We start from the raw sequence: 17,833 nt of genomic DNA on the forward strand, positions 1-17,833 counted from the left end.
CAATTCGTGGTTGGTTCAATTTGTGTGGTTGATTGATGAGAAAGAGAAGGCGGATAAGGTGATTTATATCTGGTTGGCCTATTTACTCTAGGTAATGGGGATTTTTTTTGTAGGTTTTGTGTGGTGAATTTTGGATATACGCACGGAAATGTAAGAAAAGTGTGGCCAGTCTTGAAAAAAAAGTATTCTTTAATTTATTTAAAGGAATGACTACATCGGAAAATGATATGTTTTTTTATGAAATTTACCAAAATGATCTTCAAAGTAAAATAATTTCGCATACATATTTTAAACTTTAAGGCCGTGTGTGAATTGCGTTAAATAGTTAAATCCGTGTTAAATTTTTGACACTATTGAGGTGAATAAAAAATTTTCAGCTGTTAAAAATTTATTGGGCTCTGGGAGCTGGTTAAATTTGAGTTAAGTTTTTTTTGCAGATGGTTTTGTTTTGTTTTTTTTTTTTTTATTAAAAAGGAGTATCATGGCAGAACAAATTTTAAACAATAATCCATACAGCTGAAATTTTTTTTATTAACCTCAATAGTGTCAAAAATTTAACACTGATTTAACTATTTAACGCAATTCACACACGGCCTAAATGAGAATATTACCACAAAATGGGCGGGGTAATTAATTCAAGGAACTATGACAACATTCAAAATCCCATTGGGCCTTCCCTAATAACAATTTTGCTTCTATAATGCTTTACAGAAGCGACAGTATCATCTGTAAAGCTTTAAAGAGCCAAAATTGTTTGTGGGGCTTTAGTCTGTTTTCATTAGAGCCCCAACTAGATAATAGATGCCTATGTGCCTGGCTTCACGGTGATTTTTCAATCGCCTAAGCAGTGAGTTTGTAGGCAAGAGGAATGAGGAGTGAAGAGGGAAGATGCTCACGAAGGGAACTGACTTTTCTGAGGGCAGTACAGTTCCATTGCTAAATTTTTCCTCTTTTTGACGTTTTTTCCTAGAAAATGTAAAAGTGGAACGTGACTGGGCACAACAGTGTGTAGCCACCGCATGTGATTTTTCAATCGATTGAAAAATCACATGCGGTGCAATCTGAATCCAAATTTCGATGCAGGTATGCATATGAAGTAATACCCACCTAACATTTTTGCTTCCGAGTTTCGAGCCCAAAGGGCTATTCGCATATTTAAAGCTGGTGTACGACCCACGGTAATATAAATATAAATGCAACACAATTTAATTTCTTTGTATTTCTCCTCCTTTTATTTCCCCTCCTTTTATATCTCCTCCCTCACTTTTTATATATGAGTTTTAAGCCTAGTACGCTGCTGATGCGAAACGAAATTTTCATAAAAAAATTACAAAATTTCGTTAGCGAAAAATTTCTTTTTTTCTTTTCGTTTTTCAGTACGCAGTTCTAGCGAAGAATTGAGAGTTTTCAACAGAGATCAGAAATAAATCTCAACCTTTTGAAAGGTTCCTTAATAACTCTTATTTGTCGCCATTTTCAATAAAGGTAAAAAAATAACCTTTAAAGCCTGCTACGCTGCTCGCGCTAAATTTTAGCTGAGATAAAATTCCCATACAAGTTATCGATAATTTGTATGGGATCCATTTTAGCAGATACAATTTTTCGATAATTTGTATGGGAGCTAAAATTTAGCGCGATCAGCGTACCAGGCTTAAGCCTTAACTACATTGGCTCAAAAAGTGGAAAAGTACAAAAGTTAAAATTTTCAAACGCATTTTTGTATAGTTTTACGGGCTGAAAAATTAAAAGAAATGATGCAGAAAGCTTTTTTTTTGATCTAATAAACAATTTGTATATTCTTTTTCACAAAACAATTGCACTAGCCTGAAAAAAAATATTTTCACTTTTGTACTTTTTCAAAAAGTGGTAAATGCAGTTAAAGCCTCTTCTTTTAAAAAAGAAAAATTTCGGTCAAGGTCTGAGAGAAACCTTTATTTTGTATTTTTTTATGTTTCGGTCAACCAGTGAGATTTATCGCTGAGAGAAAAAAATAAATCTCATCTGCAAATTTATCAATTCCTAGAGACATGGGAGTGGTGCCATATGAGAGCTTATATTCTCAGCTACCCGATAGTATGGTATAATCGGGTTTGGATTTTTTTTTTCAAAATTCCAAGAAAATCGCGTTTGAAAGTTGGAGTAAAATTTTTTTTCGAAAAATCCTCGAATCTTTGAACGCTCCTGGAAGCTAAACCGCTTGAGAGAAATTTTTGGGAGTGATGCCAAATGATAGCTTGTGTCATGGGCCTACGCTTTGCACATTGTCAGATTTAAAAAAAATCATCTTCCATGTTAAAACGCCACATCATGCCTATTTTTTCAGAATCGGGCTTAACTTTTTTTTTACCTTTAAATTCTCCTGGTTTGAGAACACGGTTCACCTACAGGGATGGAAGTTGTACCCAAATGTAGGTTAGAGTCCCCGCTACCTTTTGGCATCAAAAAATTTTTTTCATTTCTTTTTTTTCAAAATTCCGAGATAAAGCCGTTTGAAGTTGGGCGGGTGAAAACGCTTCTGGAAGCTGAGCGCTTTGACCTAGATATATAGATTTTACTTTAAACGAAAAGAGATATAATCTTGGGTCTAAAGAACTTTGAGAGTCAATTTATTTAGTTCATACATTATTTAATACATTAACTTAGAAAAAACATCCTTTTCATATTTATTTTTGCAATATAAAGACATTCTTGACATATTCGACATTTTCCTTTGAATTGACCATTTTTGATTTATTTTAAAGGTTAAAGGTTGACCTTTTCCATTTATTTTTTGTAAAAATCTCAACCATTGAGAGATATTTAAAAAAATTAAAAATAAATCTCAACCGATAACCTTTATTTTTGATTTTTAAAAATAAATCTCAAACCTTAACCGAAACTATTTAAAGTAATGTGGTAACTCTCAGAGAGAAACCGATTGAAAATAAAGGTTGACTGTTATTTCTGGTCTCTGGTTTTCACTCATTTTTTGTCACTTACTTTTTGCTGTCCTGTACATTGTCTTGACTTTCATAGCAGTGTTGACGGTTTTTTCACTTTTAATTCATTTATTTTCTGTTGATTTTTCTTGATTTTAAATTAATTTTGAATTTTTTTATTTTGACTTTGACAGAATACTCGATGATTTTTTTTCGTTAGAATTTTTGTTGTCGACTCTGGAGACTTGAAAATTTTTCGTTTCGCATCAGCAGCGTACCAAGCTTGAGGTGGAAATCTCATTTCAGAGGAGAATGCCCAGTAAAAACCCATCATCGTGATGCATCGTTTAATATGAGACATAAATATAGCTGGGAAAAGCATCATTCGTAAATAATAAATATGATTTTGTTTTCACTAGATTCTTATTAAGATAATTTCGCAAATTATCGTATAGAAAAAAAATCTAATTTGAAATTTGAACTGACCTAATTTGCACGCTAGCGGTGCATTGTTAATGCACCTTAAATTAGGATTCTTAGGCCCAGTTGTACAAATATTTAATCCGTGGTTCAGCAACTTTTATCTCCTGAAATCCATGCTTGAACCGAAGCTGACCCGCAGCTAATTCGCCGAAATCGGTGGGTTAAATTCCTGATCCGAGGCTGAACCACGTTTGTACAACTGGCCCTTACAGTATGATAGTTAACTTTTTCAACTAGAGTTCAAATATGAGATAATTTCACAAATTGTCTCATTTGGAAAGTCAAATCGTAAAAAAATTATTTCATTTGACATTTGAAATGACATAGTTTTCGAGATTATCTTTAAAGCTTTAAAGATGTCTCTCTTTTTATATAAGGAGTTCTATTACTACGCTGACGACATTTTTAATTGTACGCGAACGGAACTATCAACTAAAAAGAATGAATCAAACAAACTTAGATGGATGCCATCTAGTAGAGAATTTTCACAAATGCTGTTTCGATTTCCTTGTTTCTCAAATAATTTTGCTCTGAGGTCAGTTTGTACTGAAACGTGGTGAAATGGATTTTAAAATTGAAACACAAGTAGTACACTTCGACACGAAATTTAAACGTTGTCCATTTTTCTTATGTTGCTTGACTATCTTCCATTTGCCAATTCGGAGACAGATTTTTAGATCTGAAAGCTCAAAAATAAGGTATGGTAACCAGAGCATTTTTGATAGAAGAGTCAGAAATTTACTGAAAAGTTGTCACTCGTTTAAATTGGACATAAACTTTCTGTAGAAACTGACAATGAAAGCCCTGTTCATTAAGGAGATGGCAAAGTAATACTAGTTGTTTATTAGCGTTTTTCAATGGAACCGCCTCTTTCAATAGCCGCGTTCCTTTGGAGGTGATAGACTACTACCCGACAAACAATTTTGGTTCTATAAAGCTATACATATGCAATTGTTGCTTCTGTAAAGCATTATAGTAGCAAAATTGTTAGTAGGGTAATGAGTAGAAATCTAGTACAAAACCTGCACATTCCTATCTCCTCGAGTAGAAAATCATGTGCTAATTTTAGTACTAGATCTACTTATGAGAAAACTCCCCTTTCCAAAGGAACAGGCATAATGAAATCAATGCAATTCGTATCTACTCGGGAAGAAGAGCAAGATGAGCATGAGTTTTTCTAGTAGTAAATGTACTAGATCACATACTAATGAGTAAACTGCGACCTCCAATGAAACGAAGCTATTGTTTATAATAGCCGCGTTATTTTGGAGGTGGTAGTTGGTAGTCTTCTCATGAGTAAATGATTTAGATCTAGTACTACAATCAACACCATGCCCTTTTTTCCGAGTAGATAGGAATATGTAGTTGTTTTACTTGATTTCTACTGCCCTAATCGGGATTTTATGACCGTTATATGGTCTAGAGATCGTTTTAGAACTGTGGGGAGTGTGTATTATGATTATGCCATTCTCAGTGCGCATACTGTTGTGTAAAATTACCTACTTTATTATATGTAGGTACTACGTTTTGTACTTTTCTATATTAATCCAGTCAAATAAGGGTTTCACCTCGGAATGAAAGCGCGAATGGAGATTTTCAAAATTAGCAATAATAGACAATGGTATTATATACACATATGATACATGACTTCGAGGTATTTTTTATTGTTGATGCCAAAAAATCTAGAATCAAGACAATCTGACGTCTCTGAAAAAAGTTATACCTGTTTTTCATCTGTCAACCCATATTATTATAACAGTTGCAATCTTCTTTACGTTTTTCACCATTAAAAGTTTCAAATGAAGTGTGTTTTAGTTCAATTAAACAAAACAATCATTTTCATTTATAAATATTTGTTTATTTAGTGTTATTTACTTATATTAATATTTAATATTAATTTGTCATGTATTAGCAACAATTATTAACATTTAGAATCGATTTTTTTTTCATTTTCATTTTAATTTTATTTTTGTATCCATTTTCTTTCATTTTGTAAATGTTACAAATTTCGTAATATGTTTGTTTTTTCTTCTTCTTAATTTTGTTTCATTTATTTGGTTGTATCTATTAAAATATTAAACCTATAAGTTTATATCTAATTGTAAGTAAAATTGAATTTTATTTTTGAGCTATATGTATTTTTCTTTTAATTTTATTTTTGTTGTTGTTGTTGTTGTAAATCGATTTCTGTTGTTTTATTATTTTTTTTTATTCATTTATTTTAATTTCATAACGCAATATTATTTGATGTAAACAACAATATTTATATACAAACATTTCGAGATTGCTGGTTTTTTTTTTCTTAAATATCTTAACAAAAAATTTAAACTTAATACAAAAATTAATTTTAAAAACTATACACATCATGTTTTTAATATTTTTCTTTATAACTATTTAACAAAGTTGTACATCATTCTATTTCAGTACATAAAAGCTTACAATTTTTTTATATTTATGTATCTAATTTAAATGTAATAAATTAAAAACAAAAAATAAAAAAAATAATAACCATTGAATAATGTGATGCATGTGTACATTAATTCTGCATAAATGCATTTTTGTTTGCATTATTTTTAAAACATCTTTTTTTTTATTTAGTTATATAATTTGATTATTTTGGTATTTTTCTTGTTCTTTAGAAATTTACTGGTCATTTATTTACCATAGTTTACAAGTTTGTTCATTCTTTCTTGATTGAAAACAATTTTCGTTTGATCATTTGCACAAATTCGAAATTATTTTCAAAATTTGAAGTTTCAATTGTGATGCAGCATTTCATTTTTGATCTAATGCTTTGGTTTAATTTAATATTTTTTTTTTTTATTTAACTATTTTAATTTGCAGAATGTTTTATTGTTTTGATTTTTATATGTTTTTTTTTATTAAATACTTTTTAATAAGATATTTTACAAAAATATAAACATATTTTTTGCTTTTTTAAATTTAATTTATTTTTCTTTTTATGTATAGTGAATAACTAATTTTTTGAAGCGATTTTTATATCGTTCTTTATTTTTTAAAATTATTTTTATAATTATAGTTTCAATTTTTTAATTCTTAAATTGCACTTAAAGCTCTCATTGTTATTATGTTAAGCAAAGATTTTTGCATTTTATTTCTTTATTTTTTTTTTGTTTTATTTGCTAAATAAATCAATAAACTTAACGATATAATATTATATATATATTTTTTTTAAATTGTAGACCAGAGATTAATACTCAATAATGTGAAACCGTCTAATACAACAATTTTGTCCACTTTTTTTTTTTTTTAGGCACAGTCACATTTTGAAAAAGGTGTGTAAAAATATAAAATTTGGATGCACAAAAGATATATTTTTCAGATTAGTTGCGCAAAAATCTTGCAATAATTTCAAGCTAGGAATTACAATAAACTTAAAAATCAAAACAAACCGATGAAAAAAATCGATATCAATATGAAAAGAAAGTCTAGGAGAGGGGTCCAGCTGTCAATTTAAACCGCACCAGGAAAACTTTTCTGACCTTAATTCCAGAAAAGATTAAACTTAGTGTATTTTGCACCATAGCTTTACAGTGCATTGAGGCTAAGCATCAAATTTTGTTTTGCACAGCTACAATTTCGATAAAAAAAAATTTGAAAATGCAAACTTTTTTTTGAAAATTTTGACTGTTATAAGGTTGAGTCTTATTTCGACGGAAAAATCAATTTCGCATTTTTTTGGATTTTAAATCTTTGTTTTGATCCAACTTTTTTATACAAAACTTGAATATTTTTAAAAGTGTTGGAGCCACAAAATTAGAGTTTGTATCAAAAATTTAGTTTTTAAACGCATTAAATACTGAAAAAAGATAAAACTTCAATAAATAGTTATTTTTTTAAAAGTCTCCACTGGCCTAATCAAACCGGAAGTGTATTTCTGAAACTTTAAGTTTAATTAAAAAATTACTGAGTGGAGCTGTAGCTCCATTTTTTTTTTAATTTTCGCGCAACAAATTAGCACTTAATTAGCTACAGTTTTGGACACCAAAAAAATAATAATTTTCCTATTTTTGCCCGCTTCAGTCTTATTTTAGCTGAATTTTAAATAACAAAAAAAACTGTTGAGGCTATAAAAACCAGGCTTGTGCAATTGAAAAGCATTTTAAAAGCTTAGTTATAGCTTGGAGGTCAGCCAAAGCTATTGTTTTTAATAATTTCAGATTTTGTGCGCTAACGCCAGCTTATTTTGGCGAAAAACTCAATAACTCAAAAGCCGTGAGAGCTAAAAATTTTTGATTTGGCCAACAAATTAGCATTTAATGAGATTCTGCCACAAAGTGTCCTGAAGTAGCCTGCAGTGAATGCTTGATTTTTGCATTCTTCCAGTGCAAACAGACGTCCGTAAAATGTTTTAGACCCTCATTTTTGAAATGAAGGGTGACTAGTTAGTACTGAGATGTAAAAGTGTACCAGTTCTAAAGTTTGGGTTCAAATTCGTATCAATAAAATTGATTGTTCTCTTGGCAATTTTTCTTTTAATTACCTATTTTTAAAGGGGTTGGGTTCGATATCCCGCTTTTTATATTCCCGTTTTTTTTAATCCCGCTTTTAAATTCCCGTTTTTCATAATCCCGCTTTTTAAAATCCCGGTTTTTGTAATCCCGTTTCTTAAAATCCTGATTTTTATAATCCCGTTTTTTATTATCCCGATTTTACAATCAAAACTAGTTGTTTTATTTTAAAAAATCGCGCGATTTTTTTTAAATAAAACAACTAGTAAAAAAAAATATGAAAAAGTAAGGAATGTTATATTAAAGAAAAATCAATTAACAAACTAATATAAAATGACCACAATACTTTAAATTAAGTACCTACACACTACACAATCAAAAGAAATTTCATTTAAATATATTTCAACTTATATTTGGATGCATTTCAACAATTTTGATATTTAAATAAATGAAATTTCTTTTACTTGTGAACTCAATTTAAGATTTTAATCATTTTATATTTTTATAAAAGAAATACCGTTTTCATAATGTGTTGAAGGTACATATTCTGTGGGCTTTACGACGCAAAAAATCAGTTTTACTAATTTTTTGTCTTTTTATTATGATTTTTTTTAGTTATGAATTAAGCATGTATTTTGTAAAAAACGGGATTTTCGAGATTTGACGGGATTTTAAAATGCGGGATTATAATTGATCGGGATTTTAAATAGGCGGGATTTCAGAAGACGAGATTTCAAAAATCGGTTTTTTAAAAGACGGGATTTTAAAACTTTTTTTTCGGGATTTTCGAAAAACGGGATTTTAAAAAGCGCTCCCTTTTAAAGTTATTTAAAAAATTGCCAAGTAAACAATCAAAATTGTATTTATCAGAAATTTCTAGCATCTTTGGTGTGGAAGTCAGAGGGGGGTCGAAAATGGCCTGAATTGTTACCTGTAAATAAGGGTGTAGTGCCAAAGTTGCTAGAGAACTTGGTTGGGCACTACCGTGCCTCTTGATATAAATTCTTTGACTTCGGGTAGTACATATCATACGGATAAGAATAAATTAATAAATTCTTGAATCTTAATATTACCTCAAAGTTAAATATTTCCAATGACAGAAATGAACATCTAGACATGAAGAGCTTTTGCGTCTGCATTTTAATCAGAAAAAAAACAGGAATTTACATACATAGGTTGGTTAATTAGGAAAAAATAAATGGATTTTATACTTTTTTTTCAACCTTTTTTGAATCCTTATGGATTTTCCTGATAACTATAACTTTCACCTAAAACAGAAGGTTGGAATATAAGGTGGTAAAGTTGTGGCTCTGAGCAAACCTTTATGGAAACACTTTCTTTAGGTAAGGTTTAATCTCACATATCGGTCGGAAATGATCAAATTGGTGTGACAAACAATCAAACTGCGTAGCTTTCAATCTTCAGATTACTGAACGATAAATAAATAACCTGGTTTATTGAGTGATTTTTAAACCAATAACACACTGTAAACCTACATACATGCTACATTAAAAAAAAAAATCCATTTTTGGAAGAGTATATCGACAATATAACTAAAGAAGAGCTAACCCGTATTGAGAATTTTCATAACGCTGACTTAATGCTCTTATAAAACAAAGAACATAAAATATTAAGTCAATTTTAAGTTACAATTTTAAGTTACAAAAAAAATCATTTTTTTGCTTGCTTGAAAGTGGTTAAGAAATTATAAAATAGATTATTTTCTCAATGTTTCTGTCACAATTTCTTATAAATATTACAATCGCTAAGCTTAATCCCATTTAACAAATTTGTTTTATTTCTAACAAAAATACGACAGCATGTTTTTTTTTTTTTTTTAAATAATTTTCTTAATAATTTAAATATTTTCTATTACATATAAAAATTCGTTATTCAAAATATTATGTTTTTACTATAACATCCATCTGAACAATATTACATATTATACTGATTTTGTTCATCTTTATATTTTTAATAATAATAATAATAATAAAATTTATTTATTGATTGTGGCTTTTGAATAGAAAAATAAAAGTTTTTTTTTTTTTTTATTTGTTATGGTTTTTATATTGCAAATTGAAAATAACACATAAGAGATTTATATATTTTGATTGCATGGTACAAAGGTAGAAAGTAGTTTATCGAATATTTTTTATTTTATCTACATTATGATTTTTGCTGTTTTGTTTATTGTTGTTGGTTTTTTATTTTGCCTTAAATATTTGTTTTAAAATTTTTTGTTTCTATTTTTAGTTTTTAATAATTGAATTTATTGATATTTTTTGTTTTTGTTATAATTGAAGTTCATTTTTGTTTGAAATTTTCTGACATTCTGTTTTTTAGGTGTAACCAATTTTATAAAATTTATATAAATAATAAATTTAAATCGATTAAATCAAAAAAAAAAAGAAGAAATAAGAGCCACAAAGAAACTCGAATTTTCTTGTACCAAATAATTGTATCCAGAAAAATGTGAATTTTGACTTTTGCAAACCAATTGATGAGGGTTCCAAATAAAACTAAAGATGGGATTAGAAGGTCAACAAAATCGGTCAATACTTTGACTTTCTGACGTCACCAAAAACATTTTCTTAATCTGTCAATGATCCGTCTCTAAGTTCTATTGTTTGGTTAAAAACGGGTTGTTAAATTTGTGTTTTCGTTGAGTTAACAAGTGAATAGGCGACACAATGTTTACTCATTTTAAATAAATAAATTGATTAAAAATGAATAGAATTGATTTTCTTGACTAAGGTTTTGACTAATCAGAAAAACAATGGTTTCCATGGATAAAAAACGATAAGAAAGGCACCAAGCTGGACATAAGTGCTTTGTCATGAACAAAACAAAGAAATCAAAGTCATGAAATAAGTATCGATTTATCAGCTGTTGGAAGAAGAATTTGTAAACATGATACATTTTGGGAAAAGGATTGTTGTCGTTGACGTTTTCAGTGCAAATTTAATTATTTTAAAAGAAGTTTTGATAACATACAACCAGATCAAACTTAAAGGCCCCACATTTGACGACCTTAACATATGCCCCTAATTCTGTTCTGTTCACAGTAACCAGCATTTCAGATGGGAAATGACATCTAATTTCTATTACATATTGATCACAAATTCATCAGCAAAGGTTAACTGATTTATCTAATTTATCTGTAAAATAAAAAAAAATAATACTAAAAAAAATGTTCCACATACGCCACAGTGACCAACTAATACAAAATTGCTTAAACATTAAGCATGTGTATTTTTAATCCTAAAAAATTTTTATTTCTCACTAAAGAGATTTACTATTAGCTCTTACATTTAAGAAGTCCTTAAGTTTACAAAAATGCCAATTATTTTCTTGGGAACTGTCGATGGAAATGCATAATATTCAGAAAATGCATATTAGTGCGATGCAGTTAAGTTTGCAATCGAATTTCTCTAAGGAACACTTAAATGTCTTCGTGCAGAGTTGAAAAGGTTTTTTTTTAACTGATGTTTTTAAATTGTTGACTTTGAGATTGGTATAGGAAAAACCTTGAAAAAAGTATAAATAGTTTTACTGGCCCAAAACGTGGCGTGAAAGTTGGTACGAGAAAACCGACTGATATTTTTTGTTGCCGATTTTTAGCAATGATTATATCCTTGAAAAAAGTTCCTAAGTTTTTCTAGTTCTAGGATATATTCTATGAAAACAAGTTGTTCTATAGGAAGCATTTATCTCCAAAAGCTTACTTTGGAGTACCTACACAGAGAAAAATAGACCACATAAAATAGAACAAAAACAATAAGATTTCTCTATGGTTTTCATCCAAGAAGGAAACCTTATTAAAACAATCGGGTTTTCCTTATTGTTTTAAAATCTGCAAAAAAATAAAAAAAACGATGACCAGACTGGGAATCGAACTGGAGACTTCAAATCATTTGTCGCCCACCTTACCACCTGAACCAACCTGCCATGAAAATATTGATCGCGATTTTTGTTCTAGTGCTAAGTTGCAAAAAAAATCAACTTTTCAGTCAAATTTTAATAAGATTTTCTCTATAAAAATAATAAGAAATCTCCTTAAAAAAACCTTATTAATCGTTGATTTTAATAAGATTTCCTCATGAAATGTATGGACGGTAAAACAATATGGCAATCTGTTAGTTTTTAGCGGGTCATATTTTCTCTGTGTACCTTGACCGATGTTAGTGCAAATTTTTCTCTTAATACTAATAGTGAAAAATTTTTAAAAGTCTTAATTTTGTAGAAGAAATAACATTGTTTTTGCTGCGCATTACAAACGTTTTTTACCGCAAATTCGTAAAAAAAATCAAGTTTTGTAATTGTAAAATTTTTTAGACTACAAAATTGTTGTGATATAAATAAAAAATATAAAATTGTTGAGAAATATGATTTTCGGTTTGAAAGTTTGTAATTGTTAATTACAATCACAAAAATTGTGAAAAATCTACTTTATTGTAAAAATTTTTTTTCAAATGAAACGTTGTTTCAAAATTTGAAAGCGATTGGCAAAGAAACTTTTCGAGATTTGTTATTAAAAGTAAACGAACATAAGATATCCCAAACACGTTGCTTTCGACTTCAAATTTCTCGAAGAAGAAAAGAGATATTAAAAAGACTGAAACGGATTTAGAAAGACAAAGTTTATTTCTTTTAGAAACCTTTTTCAAATTTAATTTAAACAAATAACCAACCACTAAGAAATAATCTTGAAAACTGGTAAAAGCAGCAATATTAAAAGAATAAAATATTTAATGCACACATTTTGCAGATTTTTTTTTATTTACGCAGGACAAAAATCACATTTTTCAAATTGGTCGTAGCTACACAATTACAAACTATAAAATTAGTTCCTTTAGTGTGGTCTTATTTTTGATTCCATAAACTTAAAATAGCTGAGTGTTATGTAGGTATATGAAAATATGTAGGTATTTTAAAATTAAAAATATAATTTATACTTAATTTACTTATTACTTATTAATATAACATTAATCTCAGTATAAACAAAAAATCAGACATTTTACAATTTCAACTTAAACTATATGTTTTCTTTTTGATCAATATTTTATTTGTTGTCTTCATTTTTTTTTTTTTTATTAAATTGACTACATCAACAATTTCTTATAAAACACCATTACATTAATTTCTTATTTTTTTATATTTTTTTCATTATGTTCTCATTTTTGTTTAATACTTAAAGGCATTTATTGCATTCTTAAAACAAATCTAACGACTTTTTTTTTTATGTTTACTCTGTAACTTACACACAAATTCATTATTAATTTTTTGTTTTACTTTTTTTTTTACAAATTCCATTTTTTATTTGTTTTAATTTCATGTAAAATACCTGTAATACACATGACTAAAGCATTTTCTTTATTTTTTATTTTTACTTCAAATTTTACTTTTCTTATAACATTTATTCTTATTTTTAATGCTCTTTTTTTAACAATTTTTTTTTTTTTGTTTAATATTTTATTTTAATTTTTTTATTTTCTGTTTTAATTAAAGATGAATCACATACTTTAAAGTTTAAATGGATTTAAACGGAACATTTACCATTTTGTTTTGTTTTTTTCTTTTTGTTTCTTATTTTTTTTGCTTTGGTTTGCTTTGGAAAAAATAAACAATATTCATTAAATTTACTACAAATTGTCATAGGAAACTCCCACATACTCTCATACACATTGTATCCAATTAATGTTTCTCAAAATTCACTTCACTTTATATGGCGATATGACGACGATGACGATGATGATGATGACGACGACACCGGAACTAATTTATTGAATGTCAACTGCAATTACGGTAATTCGATAAACACACACATCCTAACTGGTGTTGGTTGTTGGTTCCAGGAGCCATCATTTATATAGCAAATAAGTCCCCACAGACACACATATCGAGTATATCGACTTAAAAGCTTAGGTTGGAGAGTGTACAGGATGTTGTCCCAGTTCCCCAGTGGGTTTGATGGTTGGTATTGAATGATAGAGTTTAAAGGACCACGGAATTGTGCAAGAGTTTGTGCTTCTTTAACATTCTTGTCACATGATATAGCTACACCGGGAATGATGTTGTGAAATTTCAAAACGAAACGAACAAAAAAAAAAAAGAAATAAAAATGAATGACAGACACACTGTGACATCGGATGTCCTTGGTCGTAGTTGAGGTAGGATATGCAGCTTTATTTATCCAACATCGACATGATGGTGGTCGCCATCACATCCATTTCAAAAACTGGTTGAATAAGGACTTCACATCAAATCAAAAATTGTCAGAAATAGGTACATTCTCGTACTCTCTACCATGGAGAGTGGATATAGACGCGTAGTATATTGTAGAAAAGTTCATTCGCCTAGAAATATGTGTGCGATGTGGATATGTGGCGAGGACATCACGACGACACCGACACGGTTACGGTTATGTGCCAGGGATTATTTCATTAGCATGCCAATGAAGTTCAGCCACGATGATCCGTGGATCATTGGATCCTTGGATGGATATTTTATCATATATATCCTTTTGCTTGCCAGTGTGTGTGTGTGTGTGTGTTGTCGTTGTCATCAACGTTTTGAATAATATTTTCAGATTCCCGCTATGATGATGGCAAGGATTATAGGGAGCAAACTATAGTAATTGTATTCATGGTTGATGAAGCTATTCTTCATATTTTGTAGTGAAATGGCGGTAGTGAACGGCGGCGTCGTCGGTCGTCGTGAAACCGGAAGGACGTGTGCATAATGGCATCTCTCTTTTGGTTCTTATTCGAGTAGTTTGTTTCCATATCCTATACGATGACAGTATACATGTGAATGGTGAAGGAATTTTGCTCTACATGATGATAGTAGACTTCGACATATATTTTTTTATTCTATAGGCTTCTTCTATGTAATGGTTTTTTGGTTTTTCATTTTTTTTTTTGCTTTATTTTTATATAATAGACTATAAACTCTATACTGGCATTGATGCTTGCAGACATAGAGAATTATAATTTGTTTTTTTTTTTTTTTTCAAACGAAATGAAATGAAATTGCGTGCGAAAAATGCAAGAAGAATCTACGTACATTTGATTCAGTGTCTATGTATGTAGTTACAAATGCTAATGTTTCACTAATCACGTTGGCAACAAAGAAGATCCTTTGAAAACTTTGTTATGGAATTTGTTCGGCCGCAGCACTAAGGGATGCAGCATCGGTAAAGTTTTTCGCCAATCTAGCACGATTTATGGATTCTTGCATAAGCCTCTCATTTTCCTGGCGAACTGTGTGTAAAATATAGAGAAAAAAAAAGGAAAAGAAAGAAAAACTGTTAGAAAACATTTTCACATTGGTTTTGGTTTTTTTTTTTTTTTTTTAATATATAGTATATTTTTGAGTCCGTACATTATGCATGAGAAGAATATATTAAAATTTATTAAATTTAATTCAAGTTTACGAGTAGGTATGTTGCCAGTTTTTTTTTTTTTTTTTCTTGTAGAATGACGTATACGTAACAGGATGTGTGAACTTTATATGGATAGCAGCAAGGAATGATAAAATAGGACACATAAAACTGGAGATATTTATATATTTTAGAGAGAAAAAAAAAATCATTTTTTCAAAGTAAAATATATTCAAAAGTACCCATCCTACATATGAATTGGACTTCTTCTTCAAGGTGACGACGACGTCACAATTTATAAAAAAAGAAATATATTTTGCAAAATTCAAATACATATATGCTAGCGTGGGATATGAACATCACTTAACCTTTTTTGGTATTAGTCAGTCATATTGTGTTTTTCATATTAAACGTGGAAATATAAAAATAATAAATTTTGACTTCTACCTACTCACGTAGTATGATTTTTTTTTTATTTAAAACTCTTTTTATCCTCCCACAAAAGACAAAGGTTTTATTTCTGTAAATATTGATTTGGTTTTCATCAATAAAGATAGGTCTTTTAAAGATTAAAAGAGCCATATAAGCAGGCGCGGATCTAGAAATTCGGTTTGGGGGGGGGGGGGGGGGGGGGGGGGGGGTCACAGGATTCACAAAACTTAGATTGTCCAAAATAAACAGACAAAATGGTGATGTACAAAATATTTTTATTAAAAGAAAAAAAAAATGTATGTAGCACGAAGCTTAATTTTTTCTAACATACAAAATTGTATCCAAAATCTTAAATGAAATGTATTTTCAAGAGGATTTTGACTCGAAGCTTAAACTTAGCTCACTACTCTACCAACTTGATTAATTTTATTAAGACGATTTTTTGAGAAAAGAAAATTTTCAAAGTCATTAGAGGTTAGAGCAGCTTTTTCAGAAATTAAAAAAATCATTGGATTTTTGGGACCAATTGCAGATTTTACTGTCTCTTCGAAAAAAAACACCCTTTCACCAAAATTTTTTTTATGAAAACTCTTTATTCTTGCTTTCTATCCCAAAATCAATGTTTTTACCAAATTTCATTAGGGTGACCCATCATTTTTGTTTTCACTAAAAAAAAACACCCTTTTAACCATGATATTTTTATAGACATTTTTGATTCTTGTTTCTTATCTTAAAAGTAACATAATTGCTAAATTTCAATAGGGTACCACTAATATTACTCTAGTATTGCACACTTTTTCATATATACCCATATTTTCTTTACTTCTAAAAAAACACCCTTTCACATAAAAAAAATTATAGACTTACATTATTACGTAATTCCCACTGAAAAGAGAACATATTTAATGAGTTTCGCAAGGGTACCATTTATACCATTGATTTTATCGGACTTATCGCGGATTTTTCCCTATTTCCCAAAAAAACACCCTTTAACCTAAAATATTTGTATAGACTGTTTGGGTCTTGGTTTCTGTTATAAATGAAACATTTTACCAATTTCCATTGGGTTAACAATTTTTTTCTAGTTTTTGTGGTACTAATTCCGAATTTCATCATTTCTTAAAAAAAAAAATACCCTTTCACTCAAGATAATTTTGTACACTTTATAAATTCCTAATTCTTATACCAACCAAAACATTTACACCAAGTTTTAAAAATTAATAAAATTTAAGGCAGCTGTTATGATCCCTTCCTCACACACAACTTAACCCATCAAAAAAATACCCTTTCACAAAAAATAATTTTAAGAACTTTATGAATCCTTTGTCCCTGCTTTATCTAAAACCTTCATCCCGAATTTCATCAGTGTAGCATGTTTTTCCCATGAGTTTCGGTTATATTTTACCTGTTGAAGTTAAAAAACAAGCGCCCTTGTTTTCAATCGGCTTATAACTTCTTAGAGCAATCGTATTGACTTTATTTTTATGTCATTAGATTTAGCATCAAAAAATACCTTGAAAACATGTGTCATATGATGATATTCGACAAACAATTTTTGTCAGTATATTTTTGACCTTCAACCCCTCCCTCTTGTCCGCGATAAAACACCCTTCGACCCAACTTTTTTTCATAGACTTTTTTTGTACTTGGTTCTTATCCCAAAAGCAAACTTTTTGCCAAGTTTCATGAGTGTAACAATTTTTTTTCTTTTAAATGCCTATTTTACCTGTACTAATATTTAATTTTTGATTAATACAATCAAAGCTTTTGATAAATAAATCTGTTAAAATTATTGAGATTGTCATTTTAAACAAAGTCAGGAGTTAAGAATTGTTCTACACTGAGTTACAATAGATAAAATAGACAGAAAACACTTTGATTTAACTGTTTTTTGGAATGATTTTGCGTTGAAGACCATCATTTTAAAAATATGTACATAATTTTTTTTCAATATTGAATCAACGTTGACCATATTAAATTTTACACTGCGTTTGCAGTTAATTATATTTACATGGAAATCGCTGAGACCGATTTGGAGAAAATTACCTTTACTTTTACAACATTCTTGCATGGAGGGTACCTTTATTTTTTTTTAATGTAATAAAAGCCAGAAAATAACACAATCTTGTTTTGTGTAGAACTTGCAT

General features: G+C 29.2%; 1 protein-coding gene across 1 annotated transcript in view; it reads right to left on the reverse strand.

Moving 5' to 3' along the window:
- Positions 1–14,185: 14,185 nt before the first annotated feature.
- LOC129906855 (uncharacterized) overlaps positions 14,186–17,833 on the reverse strand; it is a 270,576-nt gene continuing 266,928 nt past the window's right edge. Inside the window, exon 7 of the mRNA XM_055982806.1 lies at positions 14,186–15,135. Within this exon, the coding sequence (XP_055838781.1) occupies positions 15,026–15,135 (110 nt within the window). The 3' untranslated portion in view covers positions 14,186–15,025. The remainder of the gene's footprint in view (positions 15,136–17,833) is intronic.

The sequence above is a fragment of the Episyrphus balteatus genome, chromosome 1 (assembly GCF_945859705.1).
Source record: "Episyrphus balteatus chromosome 1, idEpiBalt1.1, whole genome shotgun sequence".
NCBI lineage: Eukaryota > Metazoa > Arthropoda > Insecta > Diptera > Syrphidae > Episyrphus > Episyrphus balteatus.